At 35.7% G+C, this 20,528-nt stretch overlaps 1 protein-coding gene across 17 annotated transcripts in view; it reads right to left on the minus strand.

The window, feature by feature from the left end:
- The window catches only part of Ccdc171 (coiled-coil domain containing 171), a 416,292-nt gene that overhangs the window by 223,122 nt on the left and 172,642 nt on the right, over nucleotides 1-20,528 (minus strand). For 16 of the 17 annotated variants that reach the window (XM_074051809.1, XM_074051799.1, XM_074051790.1 and 13 more), the window contains 2 exons: nucleotides 6,623-7,127; nucleotides 5,676-5,792 (listed from right to left, as the gene is read on the minus strand). In XM_074051809.1, the coding sequence (XP_073907910.1) occupies nucleotides 5,676-5,792; nucleotides 6,623-7,127 (622 nt within the window). Of the gene's footprint in view, nucleotides 1-1,584; nucleotides 1,692-5,675; nucleotides 5,793-6,622; nucleotides 7,128-20,528 lie in introns of all 17 variants that reach the window. The other variant, XM_074051800.1, reaches the window with a different exon arrangement.

Raw genomic sequence — 20,528 nt, forward strand, 5'->3', positions numbered from 1 at the left:
CTTGCAGGCACGCCATTTGGATACCTAGAGGAGGTAATTTATCTCAAATGGGCAAACACTATAATGAAAGCAAGAAGGTTGCCACCTGTCCAGTATTTAGAGGCAACATGGAAACAAGGGTCTTTGCCCACTGCCTTTGAATACATAATCCAGAATTTAAAAAGGTAGTAGGGGCAACTACACCTTTAGCACTTTCTGAGCAGTGAATTTAAGCTACCATCATTGAGTTTCTAGTTGCATGAAAAAGTAAAAAAGTAATATCCTAGTAATATGCTAGTTTCATTGAGACATCAGTGCACAGGAAAGAGATAAAACAATGAAGACTTATAGTACGTTTGCATATATGAAGAATTTGGCTAAGCAAGTTACAATTAACTCTGAACAGTCCTATTAGCTAGGAACTTTTGTTATACAAATTTTACATGTGAGGATATTACAGATGAAAAGAGATTAGGATATTTGCCACTGTCACACAATGAGGCCCAGACCCAAAGACCAAGATCTTATTCAGTACTGTACATCCAACATATTTGAGTAAATTTTCTCTCCCAGATAATAGCATATGTATAATTCAAATTTTATTCTAAATAAATAAGCACTTAATTTTTTTTAAAAAATTACTTATTGGATTTTCTAAACCTTAGAACAAAATACAACATCAATACAGTTCTTATTTACTATATTAAATGGAACTACTTGGTATTAGCATACATGCACCACAGTTTTCTTGAGGCCTAAACAAAAGAAGTTAGTGACACTATCGAGATGTAGTCCTGACATTTAAACTGGCTTAAGTGGTCAGCAAGACCTTTTAAAAAAAGAAAGAAAGAAAAAGGAAAGAAGGAAGAATGGAAGGATTAGAAGAAAACATAATATGTGTTAACAGTAAATATTCCTGAATGATTTGGGTGATGGAAAATATCTTTTATGTTTGCGACATGGCTCTTTTTTTTCTTCAAGTTTTCTAAATTGACCAGTCTTCTTTTATAATGGGGAGAGGGTAGAGATAATAGGTGATATTTGCTTTTTAAAAAATGGACCTTCTCTATTGTAGACATTGTTGATTAGCTGATCCATTCATCAACAAACCTTTCCTTTCCTTTTGCCAATTTCTAGCCAGCCAGTTAGGAATAACCATGTAAGCCAGTTCAAGTCATAAAACAAGAACAAAAGCCTTTACCTCTTCATATAAAGAAATATATTCAGCAGCCACATGCATTCACATTTTAACAGCTTTCTTGGGATATAATTAATACACCATACAACTCACCCATTTAAAGTATACAAAATAATGATATTAGTATATTCACAGAACTGTGCAATCATCACCACAATTATATAACATTTTTATCTCCCCTGCAAAAAATCTGCATATCTATTAGCAGTCACTTCCTATATTCCCTCTGCCCCATTCCCAGCCTTAGATAACCACTAATTTATTTTCTGTCTTTAAATTTGTCTACTCCAGACATTTTGAATAAATGGAATAGGATATGTGAACTATTGTGCCTGGCTTCTTTCTCTCAGCATAATGTTTTCAAAGTTTATCCATGTTATATCACATATCAATACTTCATTACTTACCAGTGGTGGGGGGAGGATATAAGGAAAAGGTGGAGGAGGGTGAATATGGTAGAAATATTTCATACTCATGTATGAAAATGGAAAAATAAGCCCTGTTGAAACTATTCCTGGAATGGGAGAAGAGGAGATAAAGAAGAATGATAGAGAGGGTCAATTCAACTATGATATAGTGTAAGAACTTTTGTAAATGTCACAGTACAACAATAATATAATTTTAAAAAGGAAAAAATACTGCATGTGGATAGCTGTCTATTCACCAACTGTGCGATATTTGGGTTCATTTTCACCTTTTTTTATTATTATGCATATGCTATTATGAACATTTGTGCTCTTATTTTTATATGGATGCATGTTTTCATTTGTATTGAATATATGCCTAGGAGTTGAATTGCTAGCTCATAAGATAACTCTTTTTACATTTTGAGGAACAACCAGACTCTATTCCAAAGCAGTTTATCATTGCCAGTCCTACTGACAATATATTAATGCATTCATATCAAACATACCATTCCTTTTTCCTTCCTGCCCAAACACAATCCTCATGCCTGAAGGTAGAACGGACAGCTTAAAACTAGGAGGCACAAATATGAAGATGCTAGGGATGGCAAAACATAAAGACAGTCTAGATTTCTACATACCTGTGGACTTCCTGTTATTTAGGAGGGAAAAAACTGCATTTGATCAAACTACTCTAAGCACTCTCCTATTAATTACAAAGAAGGTAAAGCTGTGACACTCCCCAAAACTTACAGTATCATTCTATTTAGATGAATAAACTTCTTGTTCTTTAAGTAGTTATTTATAGTAAAGCCATCTTTTTAAAAGTTAAAGCTATATGCAATATTTAAATTGTTACAAAATTTTTAAATAAACCATTTTCATTTAATACTCTGAATTTTTTATAATTTATCATTTAGTTAATGCATTAAGTAATAATAAAATATTTTACCTAAGCAAAGTAGTAAACAACTATTTAAGCACCTTATAAATTAACTCTTGCCTTCTAAACTACCTTGAAATAGGTAATACTATTATTCCTATTTTACACATAAAGAAACTGAGGCACAGAGAACTGAAATAACTTATCCAAGGTCACACAGCTAGTATCAGAACCAAGATTCAAAGTCAGACAGGATTCCTGCAACATTCCAAAAGTGATGCCTCCCCTATAGAGCACTTTAGCAATTTTAGGATAGAAACTTAATAATTAGTACCTTAAAATGCACAAAGATGTGTATATCTATTCATTGATGTTACATACCATTTTCATGGTGTGGTGGGATATGCTCAAAGATATATGTGTGCATGTGTATGTGTGTATTGTTTAATGTTACACACTTTCATAGAGAGACTGGTGATAAGGAAACACTATTTTTTAGTCCCACTATGTGCCAGATACTGTACAAGATGTTCTACACATGTTATTTCATTAAATTCTAAAAACATTCTGGAGGAAGATACTGTCTTCGCTTATAAAGAATCTGAAATCTAATGAAGTTAAATAACTTGGCTGATTTCACACATAACTATCTGAGTTAGGTATAAAATCAAACTTTTGTTCAAAGCTAAAGCTCTTTCTATTATCCATATTGCCTACATATTTAGCTATTCATACACTTAAATTATAAACTCAACATGACTATGTAAGCTGTTATGGCTTTACTTACATTTATTATACTCATTATCTGTTGATAAGCATTCATTTGCCCTTAACTATGTAAAAATATGCTCCCACTGTTTCTGCTAAAATATATTTCTACTTAAAATTTCTACTTAAAAATGAAAATACAGGGCAGGACATATGGTTCAAGTGGTAGAGCACTTGTTTGTGCTTCTTAGCCAACAAACACTTAAACCCTTCCCTAAAAATAAATTTCCCTGAACTTGCTATTTCCTCAAGCTATTAGAGGAACAGTCAGGTCTAACATAAAAGGCAGCTCTGTTTCTGCAGATATGCAAGCACTTAAAGATTCCACTTTATCTTCTGCTTCTACTTGATAAGTCTTACCTATTCATACTAGTCTTAATAACCATTGTGTCAATATTTTAAATTTTCAGGTGTTCTACGGGGACACTTTTAGAATGTGCTAAGAAGAGGGACTAATGCCTGATTTTGTAAAACCTCTCTAATCTGACTCCAAGCCAATGATCCATTTTTCTTCTAATAAAAATATCCTGTATCAATTATTATCTATAAGCCAGGCTTGCTTGGTTTTTCTTTTTTTTTTGTAGCACTGGGGTCTGAGCTTAGGGCCTCATGCTTGTTAGGCAGGTGCTCTTACTGCTTGAGCCACTCTACCAGCCCTTTTTTGTGATGGGTTCTCTTCTAAAATAGGTTCTCAAGAACTATGTGCCCTGGGCTGGCTTCGAACCATGATCCTCCTGATCTCTGCTTCCTGTGTAGCTGGGATTATAGGTGTGTGCCACTGGAGCCCCAACATTCTATACCTCCTCCCCATTTGATACTTATTTCCAGCTCTACATCTGTACTTAACCCAAGTCTCTTCATCTGAATACCATCTCTGTCTCTTAAAGGTCATTCTAGACCCAGCTAAATCACTAGTACCTCCCTGAATTCTTCTCTATAATCACAACCCACATTGAGCTGCACCTGCTACGGATCCTTTCTCATACCAGTCTTGATTACATTCTGCCTAAAATTGTACATGCTATACATCATTGCTATATAACCAATGTGCATATTTTCTAGAGGGCTAGACCAATTCCCTAATTTTCTTTTATCTTCTTTTTATCTCTTATAAAATATAAATATATATATATATCATAATGATAAGCAAAAGACTACATTCAATAAACTAATAATATAAAAAAGATCATAGCTTAAGAAACTAATCTACTGTTAAGTGTTCACATATACATAAAGAACGTGGCTAATACAGATCATCTGTTCATTAAACAAAATCCAAAAATAATTATTATGTTCTTTCAAGAATGCTATAGTTATGCTTTGAAATTATAATACCAAAATTCTTAAAATGATTTAATTTGTATTTCAGGCCCCAAGCCCAGTATATTAAGGTTTTGCCAACACATTAAATATGCACATGGCTTACTAACCTCAATAGCTACACATAAAAATTATCTTTGAATCATACATTTTACTCTAGAAGAGCCTACAATTAAATACCTAAAATCATAATGAATGATTCAGATTTATAGAGAATTCTCTAAAGAATAAAATGACATCTCACATCAATTCACTTATCCTTACAGTATTTCATTAAGCAGGCAAGTATTAACAAGAACATTACACTATTTTTAGTATTAATGTATCTTAAATATCCATAATTAGTTAAATCCCACAGATTAACCAGTATGTCAACATTTCTCCAGTATGGAAAAACTAGTTTTCACTGAACCTTTTACTCACACATACACACACCCACAAATACAATGAGTCATGAAAAAACAAATTTGAATTTTAGATCTTTGGAAATCGCTAATTATAGGTGATTTCACACCTGGTAAAAAGGAGCAGACCGTTCAAATTAACTCTATCTAGAAAAAATTAGACAATATAAAATTAGACAATAAAAAAACATTCACCAAACAAGGCAGAAAAATTTTCTGGGGTCCCAAACAAAGAAAAGGACTGTATTACTTAATTTAAAAGAACTAATAATGAGGTCCAGTGGAATGTCTCCAGTGGTAGAGCGCAGTATTGAGCCCCACCTCAAAAAAAAAAAAAAAACTAATGACGAGCTTTCCATAGGAAACTCAGATCACAAAGGGGAAATAATGAAGTAGATACATTTGCCAAGAAATGTCCTTTAATTTCCCCCATAATAAAGACAAAATCAGCCATCAAAACTTAAATTCAGGGCTGGATGCATGGCTCAAGTGGAAGAAACCCTGAATAGCAAGCATGAGGCCCTAAGTTCAAATCCCACTATCATGAAAAAAGAATCTTGTACATCACTAAATACAGACCTAACAATCTGTGACTAAACAAAAGAAACATAAGAACAAATGCATTGTCTTTCTTAGTTTATTAGAATTTGTACCATAAAGAATTTCTGGACATTTGCTTTTAAATATGTTTTGCAAAGGCATAAAAGAAGAAATCATACCTGTCTTACTAATGACTTCTTGCAACTCAGTCATAGAACTGATTATTGCAACAAGAAGGTCAGAACTGGTAAACCAACTAAGTGCTTGTAAACAACGTAACTGCTCCCTTTGATGTTCTGCAACAACATAAATATCCATTACAAAATGCTACAAAAATGTATTAAAATCCATATTTAAAATTAATAGTTTTCAGCTATTTAAGAAGCAAATCAAACTTTCTACCATAACATTGTCTAATATAGAAAAGTTTGTAAAAAGTGTTAATTTGATTGACCTAGCATATAAATAATTGGTAACTAACACCAAAAATGATGAAGGAATTTTCTTTAGTTTTATTCATATTACTTAATAACCTGAGTTTTAAAAGTTCAACATTGGGGCTGGAGATGCAGCTTAATGATAGAGTACTTGCCTAGTACAGGTGAGACTACAGGTTGGATCCACAGCCCAGAAAAAATATAATTAATTAATTAACAATGGAATCTATTTTTTTTTTAGAATAGTCAAGCATTCAATGGAAATTTTACATATTTAAATGTAATGTTCACACAACTCTTCAGAGTTTTACCTCTAACCAACTTATACTAATTTACACAAAGTGTAAATATAAACTACAAATATGGCTGTTTGGGATGGTCTTACTTGAAAAATCACTGTATAAACTCTTCACTCTATGGCAAAAGAAAGAACTCAGATATGATAAAGCTAGACTACATTGAAATTATACATGTGTGCTTCTTTATATTTTAATCAGTTTACAAAATAATCAAGGCCTAATTTGTAAAAATATATATATTTATCCATACACATACATATGTATAATACATATAGGACTAAGTTAGATAATTTGACATGATCCTTTAAAGGTTTTGTATAATAGCCAACCATATTCACATTGCATTTCACTTACATGTAATTTACATTTTAAAAGCACAAACTGTCTTACTTGGAAATTTATGCTTGTCTTTGGGTTCTCCAGTACACACTAACATGCCTATGCCTTCTTTGAAACTTTCCATCCAGGTAAAGAGAAAGGCACATGATTGGCCCAAAATCTTGAGTCTGTTTGCTGCCAAAATTGCAATAACACCTTTCCGGAATACTCGTATCAATCCTTTGAATGGTTTTTTCTTTATCTTGGCTTCCTCTTGCTTTTTGTCTTCTACTGTTGACAGTGCCTGGGCTAGAGTTCTAATTTCCAGTTTGAACAATTCAAAGGTATTGACCTGCTCCTGGAGAAAATCTCTCTGTGTAGATAAGGCACATGATCTACTATAGAGAGGATATAATGCACCAGCCATCAGTGCACAGGCTGCCAGCAAGGATGTTTGTTCCCTTTGAGTCTTTGACAACACATTTTTGAAGTGTGAATTTTCAAGAACCAACTGTTCATGTGACTTCTCAATACGGTTCAATTTTTCCATATTTTTTTCTGCAATTTCTTGAAATTTCTACAAAAGAAGTCAAATAATATATTTGATCATGAAATGGAAAAGCACTTTTATTAATTTATGTACAAAAAAACTTCTGCTCAAAGTACTTCTTCCCCTTCAAAAGATCTATGTTATAAAATAACGAAACATAAGATACATAGAGCAACAGTGAGCCAAACAGTTTAGGTATGAATGTGCACACTGATTTTTAAATCCTCTTACACCAAAGCTTTACATAAAGTGCAACACATAAATTTAAGAGTACTTCATGAATTTCCTGTATCTTGGTGAGTAAGTACAGATATTTAGAAAAAGAAAATATGCTTTCTGTGTGTAATTTCACATTTTCCATTCCACAGTAACTTTCATTTCCTGCTTTTAAACAGAAATTTCATTGCCAATAGAGGCTTTCCTATATGTAAAAAGGATGTTATATGTTGCCAAAATAAACAAAGGATTAAATCAATGATACAAGAAATAGCACTTGACTGCCTGCCATTTACTGATAAGAAGAGATGACTCAGAACATATCCTCTTATTTCAATTTCCTTCTTGCTTTTCCAAGACGGGACTGCACAAATTGCAGCTGCACTGGTGGTAGGAAATACTAATTGTGAGTTGGGGCTCTGCAGCTCTCTAAGCCTTTTTTGCCCAATCATAATCTTCAAATTCAAAATTTAACTTGAAACAAAAAACTTAACTGTCAGAATCATATTTTAATCACATAAAAAGTCAGGTGCCAGAGGCTCACACCTGTAATCTCCTACTTGGGGAGGCCGAGATAGAGAGGGTCACAATTTGAGATCAGCCAGAGCACATAGTTCACAGCCCCCATCTCCAAAAACAACCAGAACAAAATGGACTAGGGGCATGACTCAAGTAGTAGAATACCTGCTTTGTAAGCATCTGCTTTGCAAGTATGAAGCCCTGAGTTCAAGTCACAGTCACACCAAAAAGAAAAAAAAAGTTAGTCACTATAAAATAAACTGGCTCTCTATGAAATTTTATGTGTAATACTGCTGAGGTACAATGTAAAGAATACATTTTAAAAGATCACAGATTCTAATTTCCTTCACTAATCATATTTCATTCAATAAATGTTGCTGAATACTCAATAAATTCCATGTGCAAAGAAAACAGACAAGTAAATCAATTACTATAATATAAAGTTATCATAGAGATATGCCAGATTGCCAAAGGAGCACCAAAGGGTGCTTAACAAAATAATGACAGGCTTTTGGAAGGATATGGCAATTAAAGGACAAGTGGAAGTGATGGACGTAATAGAAATTTTAAATACACTGCCCCACAGATAAGGAGGCTAGACAATAGGTATCCTTTAACCTAACCCTTGCAAACTGGTAATTTAATGGCTTCACTTGGAGTTTTATTTTTGAAGTAAGCTTCCATGACATAGCCGTGAACCTGCTTCTTTTGAAAAGCAGACTGAAGGAGTTTAAATTTAGCACATGATCACTGAGGAATTATACTCTGTATCTTAGACTGCACTGTGTACAAAATTTATGTTGCTCTTTGAGAGACGTATGTGGTATGTCTGCTCAAGAACTATCCATTGAACACTACAAGAAAAAAAAGTCATATCTAAAATTTACATTGGCAGGAAGACCTCAAAGACCAACTTGGAGCAAATCATACAAAACTCTTGATGATACTCTGTAAGATGTGGGGAAGGGAAAGGAGAGAGGAAGAGAAAGAAAAGGGAAAGAGGAAAGGGGAAAGGAAAAAAAAGAAAGTGACACTCTGGTTGAAGCTAGATAAAGCAGGAAGAAAAGCATTTGGAAAAGAGTGAAAAAAACAAGAAAATGTGCTCTAAGGAAATGCAAAAAATTCAGAACGCCTGAAGAAAAAGCGAATGATGGAAATATGAGAAGTAGGTAGACAACAGATGATTAAGAAACTTATGTGATACGCTAAGGAACTTAAGGAACGTAACATTATCTGAACATTATTATAATGAAGACATTATTACACTGAAAGATTATTATACTTAGTAAGTGGAAATGAGAACCACAAACATTAATAAAAACTGCCAAGAGTTGCAATAAAACTACAAGGGTTATGGGTAGAATATAGGAAGTAAGTGGAAATTTCAAGATTAAAGTCATAGTCTCTCCAAAACCAATCCTAACTGCTTAATTAAAGGAAAATTACAGAAAACCTGAAAAGATGAAAAAGGCAGATTAACCTCAAAGGATTCTTTGTGTCTCAGGCATAAGTACATTTTCAAAAATAACTTTTTTGAACAAAAAAATGTGAAAGGATTATGTTTGTTAATTACCATTTTGTTTCTATTTTTGTTTAGGAAGTACTGGATTTTGAACTCAGGGTCGTGCATTTATTTGGTAGGCACAGTAGATCTACCATTTGAGTCAGGCTCTCAGTCTTTTTTGGTTTTAGTTATTCTTCAGGTAAGGTCTAACATGTTGCCCAGGGCTGGCCTCAGACCCAGTCTTCCTACCTATGACCTTCCATACAGGAGGGATCATAGGTATGCACCACTACACAGGGCTTATTGATTGAGATGGAGCCTCACTAACTGTTTCCCTGGGTTGTCATCAAACTTCAGCCTTCCCAATTTCTGCCTCCCAAATAGCTGGGGTTACAGACATGAGCCACCATGCTGGGCCTTAACGATAGCTTACATATAACAAAATAATAATCAAAACCATTAGTCCAAATCAATGAACTGAAGGAAAGCTAAAAGTAAAGTAGGCCCACTATGGAAAAAATTTACTTCATTTTAGCACATGACAAATCTCAAACTCCACAATATAAAGTTGGCCCACTTCCAACCACACTGTGAGGTTGGTTCAAAATGAAATAGAGCTTTAGAGAGGTTAATTTGTCCACGGTCCTTCAGCTGGGTTTACCTAATTCTATTATACACCCTTGCTGTCTTAACCAAGACTTTTCCCTCAAGTAGCAACATCCCACGTCTTCATCTGTGAAGACCACCATCTCCCAATATCCTCAACTTGATAAAAAGAGAGGTTTGTCTGCTGTTTACAAGCAGACATTAAACTTACTGTTTTTTCACACTTTAGCATATACTCTAGCACCCCTAGGTCCTTTCACTTCCATCTCCCCTGATACCATTTCTATTCTGATGATCTTCAGAGCCTATCTCGGCTGTCTATTCTATGATGCTTTTTACTATCATTCTTATTCACACTGATCTTGACATTCTCTGAATTTCAGACCACTCAGGTATTTAATTCTTATACTTGTTACTTACTGACTTCGATGTATACATGTGTGTACCAAATGGGGAAAAAAGGAAACCATTTCCCCTAAAGTCAGGAAGGAGACAAGGATGTCTACTCTCTCCACTCTATTCAACATAGCCTTGGAGGATTCCAAGATGGCAGCTAGAGGGAGGAAGCAGAAAGCGAGCCTCCTATAGTGAAATCTTGGAAAGACACTGGAGACACACTTTGCAGGCATAATCACTGAGAAGAGACATAACTTTGACCCCTCCACATCTCCAGCCGTCGCAGAGAATCTCCACTTCACATTAAACGGAGAAACCAGGAGGGCCCCCAGGCCACCAGTCGCCCATTCCCAGACGGCTTGGGAAGAAGAGGACCAGGTGAGCTTCGCGGTACCACAGTACTCCCACAGACAAGCCTGGGCCAGAGCAGCATAGCCCCCTGGACAGACTGACCTCCAACCGGGGGAAAAAAGAGAAACTGAGTAATAAGCAATAAGAACAATAAAGACACACGGGAAAGAGGGTGGGGCACACTGAGCACCAAAGATTGGGGGAAGGGAATTCTTCCCGGGACTGTAAATAAACAAGCCAAGCAGGCCGGAGAGGCTCTGGCGGGAGCGGGGGCACGCACCCAGCAACCAGGAGTGGGAAAGCTTGTGAGAGTGGTGGAGGGAGGAAAACTCCACAGGAGAGGAGGGAAGACCCACAAACCACGTAAACTGTAAACAAACATGGCAGCTGGCAAGAGCAGCAGCACCACCCAGTAATCAGGAGCAGGAAAGCTTGTGAAAGTGGCAGTGGGAGGAAAACTTCACAGGACAGGGGGGAAGACCCACCTCCCACATGAACTGTAAAGAAACACGCAGGCCTGACAAAAAATGAACTCAAGACAAAAATAGACAACATTAAAGAGGAAAACACCCAGGATATGGAAAACCTCAGAAAAGAATGAAACAGAACTGCAAAACAAAATGGAAGGCCAATCCAGCAGAATAGAACAAACAGAAGAAAGAATCTCAGAACTTGAAGATGAAATGGAAATTAAAGGAAAAACTGAAGAAATATTAATTAAACAACTCAAGACCTGTGAAAAGAAAATACAAGAACTCACCGACTCTATCAAAAGACCAAACTTGAGAATCATGGGCATCGAAGAAGGAAAAGAGGTGCAAGCAAAAAGAATGTGTAATATATTCAACAAAATAATAACGGAAAATTTCCCAAATCTAGAGAAAGCTATTCCCATACAGATGCAAGAGGCCTCCAGGACACCAAACAGACCAGATCAAAATAGAATGACCCCATGACATATCATCATTAAAACAACAAGTTCAGAAACTAAGGAAAGAATATTGAAGGATGTAAGAGAGAAAAAACAAGTAACATACAAAGGTAAACCCATCAAAATCACAGCAGACTTCTCAACAGAAATGTTAAAAGCAAGAAGAGCGTGGGGTAAGATCTTCCAGGCACTGAATGAAAATAACTTCAACCCCAGGATACTCTACCCAGCAAAACTATCATTCAAAACAGATGGAGCAGTAAAAGCCTTCCATGATAAGCAGAAACTAAAACAATATGTGACAACAAAGCCACCACTACAAAAGATTCTGCAAGGGATTCTGCACACAGAAAGTGAAACCCAACTTAACCATGAAAAGACAGGCAGCACCAAACCACGGGAAAAGAAAAAGCAAGACAGTAGAGAGTAACCTCAACTTAGGTACACACAATCAAACCTTCAAACAACTAAGACAACTAAATGACAGGAATCACCACATAACTATCAGTACTAATGCTTAATGTTAACAGACTTAATTCACCCATCAAAAGGCACCGCTTGACGATATGGATTAAAAAGGAAGATCCAACAATTTGTTGCTTACAGGAGGCCCATCTCACTGACAGAAATAAGCATAGGCTTAGCATGAAATGCTGGAAGAAGATTTACCAAGCCAATGGCCCCCGAAAACAGGCAGGAGTAGCAATAGTTATCTCTGACAAAGTAGACTTCAAACCTACATTGATCAAACGAGATAAAGAAGGACATTCCATACTAATAAAAGGGGAAATAGACCAAAAGGAAATAATAATTATCAACCTATATACCCCCAATGTTAACGCACCCAATTTCATCAAACATACCCAGAAAGACCTAAAAGCGTATATTAACGCCAACACAGTGGTTGTGGGAGACTTTAACACCCCAATATCATCAATAGATAGGTCATCCAAACAAAAAATCTATAAAGAAATCCAAGATCTAAAATATGCAATAGATCAAATGGACCTAGTTGATGTCTACAGAACATTTCATCCAACCTCTACACAATATACATTCTTCTCAGCAGCCCATGGAACCTTCTCCAAAACAGATCATATCCTAGGGCACAAAGCAAGCCTCAGCACATATAAGAAAATAGAAAAACTACCGTGCATACTATCTGATCACAATGCAGTAAAAGTAGAACTCAACAACAAAAGTAAAGACAAAAAACATGCAAACAGCTGGAAACTAAATAAGTCATTACTTAATGAACAATGGATCATTGATGAAATAAAAGAGGAAATTAAAATGTTCCTGGAAGTCAATGAAAATGAAAACACAACCTACTGGAACCTATGGGACACAGCTAAGGCAGACCTGAGAGGAAAGTTTATAGCCATGAGTGCATATATTAAAAAAGACTGAAAGATCCCATATCAATGACCTAATGATACATCTCAAACTCCTAGAAAAACAAGAAAAAGCACATCCCAAAACAAATAGAAGGAGAAATAATAAAAATAAGAGCTGAAATCAATGAAATAGAACCCAAAAAAACCAAACAAATAACTAATGAAACAAAAAGTTGGTTCTTTGAAAAAATAAACAAGATGGATATACCCCTGGCAAACCTGACTAAAATGAGGAGAGAAAAAACCCAAATTAGTAGAATCAGGAATGCAAAAGGGGAGATAACAACAAACACCATGAAAGTCCAGGAAATCATCAGAGACTACTTTGAGAACCTATATTCAAATAAACTTGAAAATCTAAAAGAAATGCACAGATTTCTAGATACATATGACCATCCAAAACTGAACCAAGAGGAAATTAATCATCTGAATAGACCTATAACACAAAATGAAATTGAAGCAGCAATCAAGAGTCTCCCCAAAAAGAAAAGGCCAGGACCTGATGGATTCTCTGTTGAATTCTATCAGACCTTTAAAAAAGAACTGATACCAACCCTCCTTAAACTGTTCCATGAAATAGAAAGGGAAGGAAAACCTACTGACACATTTTATGAATCCAGTATTACACTTATCCCAAAACCAGGCAAAGACACCTCCAAAAAGGAGAACTATAGGCCAATCTCCTTAATGAACATTGGTGCAAAAATCTTCAACAAAATAATGGCAAACAGAATTCAACAACACATCAAAAAGATTATTCACCACGACCAAGTAGGCTTCATCCCAGGGATGCAGGGGTGGTTCAACATACGAAAATCAATAAACATAATAAACCACATTAACAGAAGCAAAGACAAAAACCACTTGATCATCTCAATAGATGCAGAAAAAGCCTTTGATAAGATCCAACATCATTTCATGATAAAAGCTCTAAGAAAACTAGGAATAGAAGGAAAGTTCCTCAACATTATAAAAGCTATATATGACAAACCTACAGTCAGCATTATACTTAACGGAGAAAAATTAAAACCATTCCCTCTAAAATCAGGAACCAGACAAGGATGCCCACTATCTCCACTCCTATTCAACATAGTACTGGAATTCCTAGCCAGAGCAATTCGGCAAGAAGAAGGAATAAAAGGAATACAAATAGGTAAAGAAACTGTCAAAATATCCCTATTTGCAGACGACATGATCCTATACCTTAAAGACCCAAAAAACTCTACTCAGAAGCTTCTAGACATCATGAATAGCTATAGCAAAGTAGCAGGATATAAAATCAACATAGAAAAATCATTAGCATTTCTATACACTAACAATGAGCAAACTGAAAAAGAATGTATGAAAACAATTCCATTTACAATAGCCTCAAAAAAAATCAAATACCTAGGTGTAAACCTAACAAAAGATGTGAAAGACCTCTACAAGGAAAACTATACACTTCTGAAGAAAGAGACTGAGGAAGACTATAGAAAGTGGAGAGATCTCCCATGCTCATGGATTGGTAAAATCAACATAGTAAAAATGTCGATACTCCCCAAAGTAATCTACATGTTTAATGCAATTCCCATCAAAATTCCAATGACATTCATTAAAGAGATTGAAAAATCTACTGTGAAATTTATATGGAAACACAAGAGGCCACGAATAGCCAAGGCAATACTCAGTCAAAAGAACAATGCAGGAGGTATCACAATACCTGACTTCAAACTATATTACAAAGCAATAACAAAAAAACAGCATGGTACTGGCACAAAAACAGACATGAAGACCAGTGGAACAGAATAGAGGATCCAGATATGAAGCCACACAACTATGAGCAACTTATCTTTGACAAAGGAGCTAAAAATATACGATGGAGAAACAGCAGCCTCTTCAACAAAAACTGCTGGGAAAACTGGTTAGCAGTCTGCAAAAAACTGAAACTAGATCCATGTATATCACCCTATACCAAGATTAACTCAAAATGGATCAAGGATCTTAATATCAGACCCCAAACTCTTAAGTTGATACAAGAAAGAGTAGGAAATCCTCTGGAGTTAGTAAGTATAGGTAAGAACTTTCTCAATGAAACCCCAGCAGCACAGCAACTAAGAGATAGCATAGATAAATGGGACCTCATAAAACTAAAAAGCTTCTGTTCATCAAAAGAAATGGTCTCTAAACTGAAGAGTACACCCACAGAATGGGAGAAAATATTTGCCAATTATACATCAGACAAAGGACTGATAACCAGAATATACAGGGAACTTAAAAAACTAAATTCTCCCAAAACTAATGAACCAATAAAGAAATGGGCATGTGAACTAAACAGAACTTTCTCAAAAGAAGAAATTCAAATGTCCAGAAAACACATGAAAAAATGCTCACCATCTCTAGCAATAAAGGAAATGCAAATTAAAACCACACTAAGATTCCACCTCACCCCTGTTAGAATAGCCATCATCAGCAACACCACCAACAACAGGTGTTGGCGAGGATGCGGGGAAAAAGGAACCCTCTTACACTGTTGGTGGGAATGTAGACTAGTACAACCACTCTGGAAAAAAATTTGGAGGCTACTTAAAAAGCTGGACATCGATCTACCATTTGATCCAGCAATACCACTCTTGGGGATATACCCAAAAGACTGTTACTCCAGAGGCACCTGCACATCCATGTTTATTGCGGCACTATTCACAATAGCCAAGTGATGGAAACAGCCAAGATGCCCCAGCACTGACGAATGGATTAAGAAAATGTGGTATCTATACACAATGGAATTTTATGCAGCCATGAAGAAGAACGAAATGTTATCATTCGCTGGTAAATGGATGGAATTGGAGAACATCATTCTGAGTGAGGTTAGCCTGGCTCAAAAGACCAAAAATCGTATGTTCTATCATTCTGAGTGAGGTTAGCCTGGCTCAAAAGACCAAAAATCGTATGTTCTCCCTCATATGTGGACATTAGATCAAGGGCAAACACAACAATGGGATTGGACTATGAGCACATGATAAAAGCGAGAGCACACAAGGGAGGGGTGAGGATAGGTAAGACACCTAAAAAACTAGCTAGCATTTGTTGCCCTTAATGCAGAGAAACTAAAGCAGATACCTTAAAGCAACTGAGGCCAATAGGAAAAGGGGACCAGGAACTAGAGAAAAGGTTAGATTAAAAAGAATTAACCTAGAAGGTAACACCCACGCACAGGAAATCAATGTGAGTCAATGCCTGTATAGCTATCCTTATCTCAACCAGCAAAACCCCTTGTTCTTTCCTATTATTGCTTATACTCTCTCTACAACAAAATTAGAGATAAGGGCAAAATAGTTTCTGCTGGGTATTGAGGGGGGGAGCGGGAGGGGGTGGAGTGGGTGGTAAGGGAGGGGGTGGGGGCAGGGGGGAGAAATAAACCAAGCCTTGTATGCACATATGAATAATAAAAGAAAAATGGAAAAAAAAATTGCTAGACAAAAAAAAAAAACAAAAAACTTAGAAACAAAAAAAAAAAAAAATCGTACGTTCTCCCTCATATGTGGACATTAGATCAAGGGCAAACACAACAAGGGGATTGGACTATGAGCACATGATAAAAGCCAGAGCACACAAGGGAGGGGTGAGGATAGGTAAGACACCTAAAAAACTAGCTAGCATTTGTTGCCCTTAATGCAGAGAAACTAAAGCAGATACCTTAAAGCAACTGAGGCCAATAGGAAAAGGGGACCAGGAACTAGAGAAAAGGTTAGATGAAAAAGAATTAACCTAGAAGGTAACACCCACGCACAGGAAATCAATGTGAGTCAATGCCCTGTATAGCTATCCTTATCTCAACCAGCAAAACCCCTTGTTCCTTCCTATTATTGCTTATACTCTCTCTACAACAAAATTAGAGATAAGGACAAAATAATTTCTGCTGGGTATTGAGGGGGGGAGCGGGAGGGGGTGGAGTGGGTGGTAAGGGAGGGGGTGGGGGCAGGGGGGAGAAATGAACCAAGCCTTGTGTGCACATATGAATAATAAAAGAAAAATGAAAAAAAAATTCCAATGACATTCATTGCAGAGATTGAAAAATCAACCCTAAAGTTCATACGAAAGCATGAAAGACAGTGTATAGCCAAGGCAATACTGAGTAAAAAGAACAATGCTGGAGGCATCACAATAATCGACTTCAAACTATACTACAGAGCCATCGTAACAAAAGCAGCATGGTACTGGCACAAATACAGACATGAAGACCAGTGGAACAGAATAGAAGACCCAGATATGAATCCATGCAACAATGGTCACCTGATTTTTGACAAAGGTGCCCAAAACATACAATGGAGGAAAGATGGCCTCTTCAACAAATGTTGCTGGGAAAACTGGTTATCTGTCTACAGAAAACTGAAACTAGATCCATGTTTGTCACTTGTACAAATATCAACTCAAAGTGGATTTGGGATCTTAACATCAGTCCTGAAACCTTGAGGGTAATACAGGAAAGAGCAGGGAGTACACTGGGAGCAATAGGCAGACCAATGAGTGCCTAAAGAGAACACAAATCGCTCAGCAACTAAGAGAAAAGAATGACAAATCTAACTATGTGAAATTAAAAAGCTTCTGCACAAAAAAAAAAAAAAGAAAGAAAGAAAAAGAAATGGTTCACCAGATTGAAGAGGCAGCCCACAGAATGGGAAAAAATCTTTGCCACCTATACGTTTGACAAGGGATTAATAACCAGAATATACAGGAACTCAAAAAACTAAACTCTCAAAATATCAATGACCCAAGGAAGAAATGGGCAAATGAACTGAGCAGAGCTTTTTCAAAGAAAGAAGTCCAGATGACTAAAGAAAAACACATGAAGTAATGCTGAGCATCCTTGGTCATAAAGGAAATGCAAATCAAAACCACATTAAGATTCCACCTCACTCCTGTTAGAATGGCTATCATCAAGAACCCAAACAGCAGCAAATGATGGCGAGGATGTAGGGAAAAAGGAATCCTCATACACCATTTTTGGGAATGTAAATTTGTGCAACCACTGTGGAACACAGTATGGAGGCTCCTAAAAAAACTAAAAATAGAACTGCAGTATGACCCAGCAATAACACTCCTAGGGATATACTAGAAGGATTGTAAGTCAAGAAAGAATAAAGACATTTGCACACCAATGTTTATTGCAACACTGTTCGCAATACCCCACCTATGCCCTACAACTGATGAACGGATTAAGAAAATGTGTGATATATACATATACACACACACACACACACACACAATAGAGTTATATTCAGCCATAAGGAAAATGAAACCATGTAGCATGAAGGTAAATGGATGCAAATGAAGACTTCATGTTAAGTGAAGTAAGCCAGGCTCAGAAAGACAAAGGTCAGACATGTTTTCTCTCATATGTGGGAGATAGACAATACAAATATAAGCAGTATTATGGAAAACAGGTCATGCTAAGAGGTTATCATTAACAGGAGAGGAAAAGTAAAAGAAAGAAGTTAAGAAGGTGAATATGGGCAATGTACTTTCTATACAAGAATGAATATAACATTTTTAAACCTGCTGAAATCACCATAAAAAGGCAACTAAGGTAGAAAGGAGAAAAATAGAAAGCATGAACCAATTCGAGTTATAATACACATATACATAGAAATGGCACAAGGAAACTACTTGTAGAGCTATCTAAAACAAAAATATCTCTTTTTCAAAAATAGAGAACAGGAAGGAAAGTCAAATCCTGTCTGGGGGTTGGTACCAGTGGGATGGGGGAGGATGTAAGGAAAGGGTGAAGGAGGCTGAAGTGGTGGAAATATTTTGTATTCATGTATGAAAATGGGAAAATGAGACATGTCGAAACTATTCCAGGAATAAGAGGAGGGGAGATAAGGGAGATAAAGGAGAATGATGGAGGAGGTGAATTCAACTATGATATAAGAACTTTTGTAAATGTCACAATATACCCCCAGTACAACAACAGTATAATAAAGAACTACGTGTAATAATATAAAAGATTCTTGTACTGACTGTGTTGACTAAAAGCCAAATATAAGATAATATATGTATGATTCAATTTCTTTAAAGTTTATAGAAAAAGAAAAACTAATCAATAGTATTAATCAATATAACTTTCCAATAGTCTGGAAAGTTAGACTAGGGGTATAGTACCTTGAAGGACATACAGGAGAACTTCTGGGGTGTTGATAATATGTGTTACTTGCCCTGGGATACTGGCAACAAGGATGTGTTCACTTTGTGAAAATTCATTGAATCATGTAACTTGTGATATATGCATGTTTCTGAATGTATGCTAAATTTTAATTAAAAGCTTAAATTAAAAATATATAGTGTGAATATATATATGTCATAGTTACTTTATACTGTGTAGGTATTTAACAAATATTGAATGAATTAAATAACCCTTTATGAAACTGTCCTAATGCTTTAGCACAGAATTTTGCTCATTACAGGCACTGAATAAATACCTAATAAAAGAAAAGATTTACAATGTAGAGGAAAAGAAAAAACATAATAAAAAGATTACTTCCACATATATTTTAGAACTTATCAACATGTAGAAATTGTTTTAAATTAATTCTAACTTTCCACAGGGACTTTCAGAGGTATACACTTTTTACTGTGAATTATTCTTAAAGAACAAGTCTGTTTGATAGTAAGGCTGGAATCAGCTACAGAGCAAATTTGCCTTTTAAAAATTGAGCATTCTCCAACCTAGAAGATTAAAGGCTAATATTTTTTAAATAAACAGAAGGAACATCACTTTCATATGGGACAAAAGCATTTCTAGTACTGAAATAATCTGTTCCTTAGTGTGTCTGATATCAAAAATAATATTCTCAACTTTTTCCCCACCCCCGCAAACAAAAACACTTATCCTGAAATTTTCTTTAAAAACTGAAAATACAGGATGCATATCTTTTACACAGGTTTCTTTAGCATAACAAAATACAATATAATTTCACTAAATTTCCTTTTCTTGCTGAGTTTATCAGCAAAATGGGAGAAAGGACAGCTTCTTCCCTTATGTACTTCATGCAATACAAACTTTCAGAGATGCCTTATTGGATTGCAGAACTCTATGAACTTTGAGACTCTAAGGCAAAAACGAGACATTTGCCTAGGAAGTAAAATTCTTTTTTAAATTTTTTTAATTTAAATTTTTTTTATTGTTGTTGTACTAGGGACACATTGTGACACACAGTTGAATTCAAATTCTCCTTCATTCCCCTTCCCCCCATTCCTGGAATAGTTTCAACAGATCTAATTTTTCCACCTACATACATATGTACATAGTATTTCCTTTTAATCACTTTTGTGTGATGCTCTTCACATGGCACAAACTGCAAACTGGATATGAAAATCACAGAGATATTAAAGAGCTACATTTAAAATGTCTTATTTTACAAGTTACTTATCTTGTCTTTTTATGGAATGGTAATCCTGAAAAATATAACAAATTTGCCTGTTTTTCCTATTATGTGAATGTTTCTCTGTTAAAAACAATGGACATTTTGTGA

Source organism: Castor canadensis, chromosome 13 (assembly GCF_047511655.1).
Source record: "Castor canadensis chromosome 13, mCasCan1.hap1v2, whole genome shotgun sequence".
Taxonomy (NCBI): Eukaryota; Metazoa; Chordata; class Mammalia; order Rodentia; family Castoridae; genus Castor; species Castor canadensis.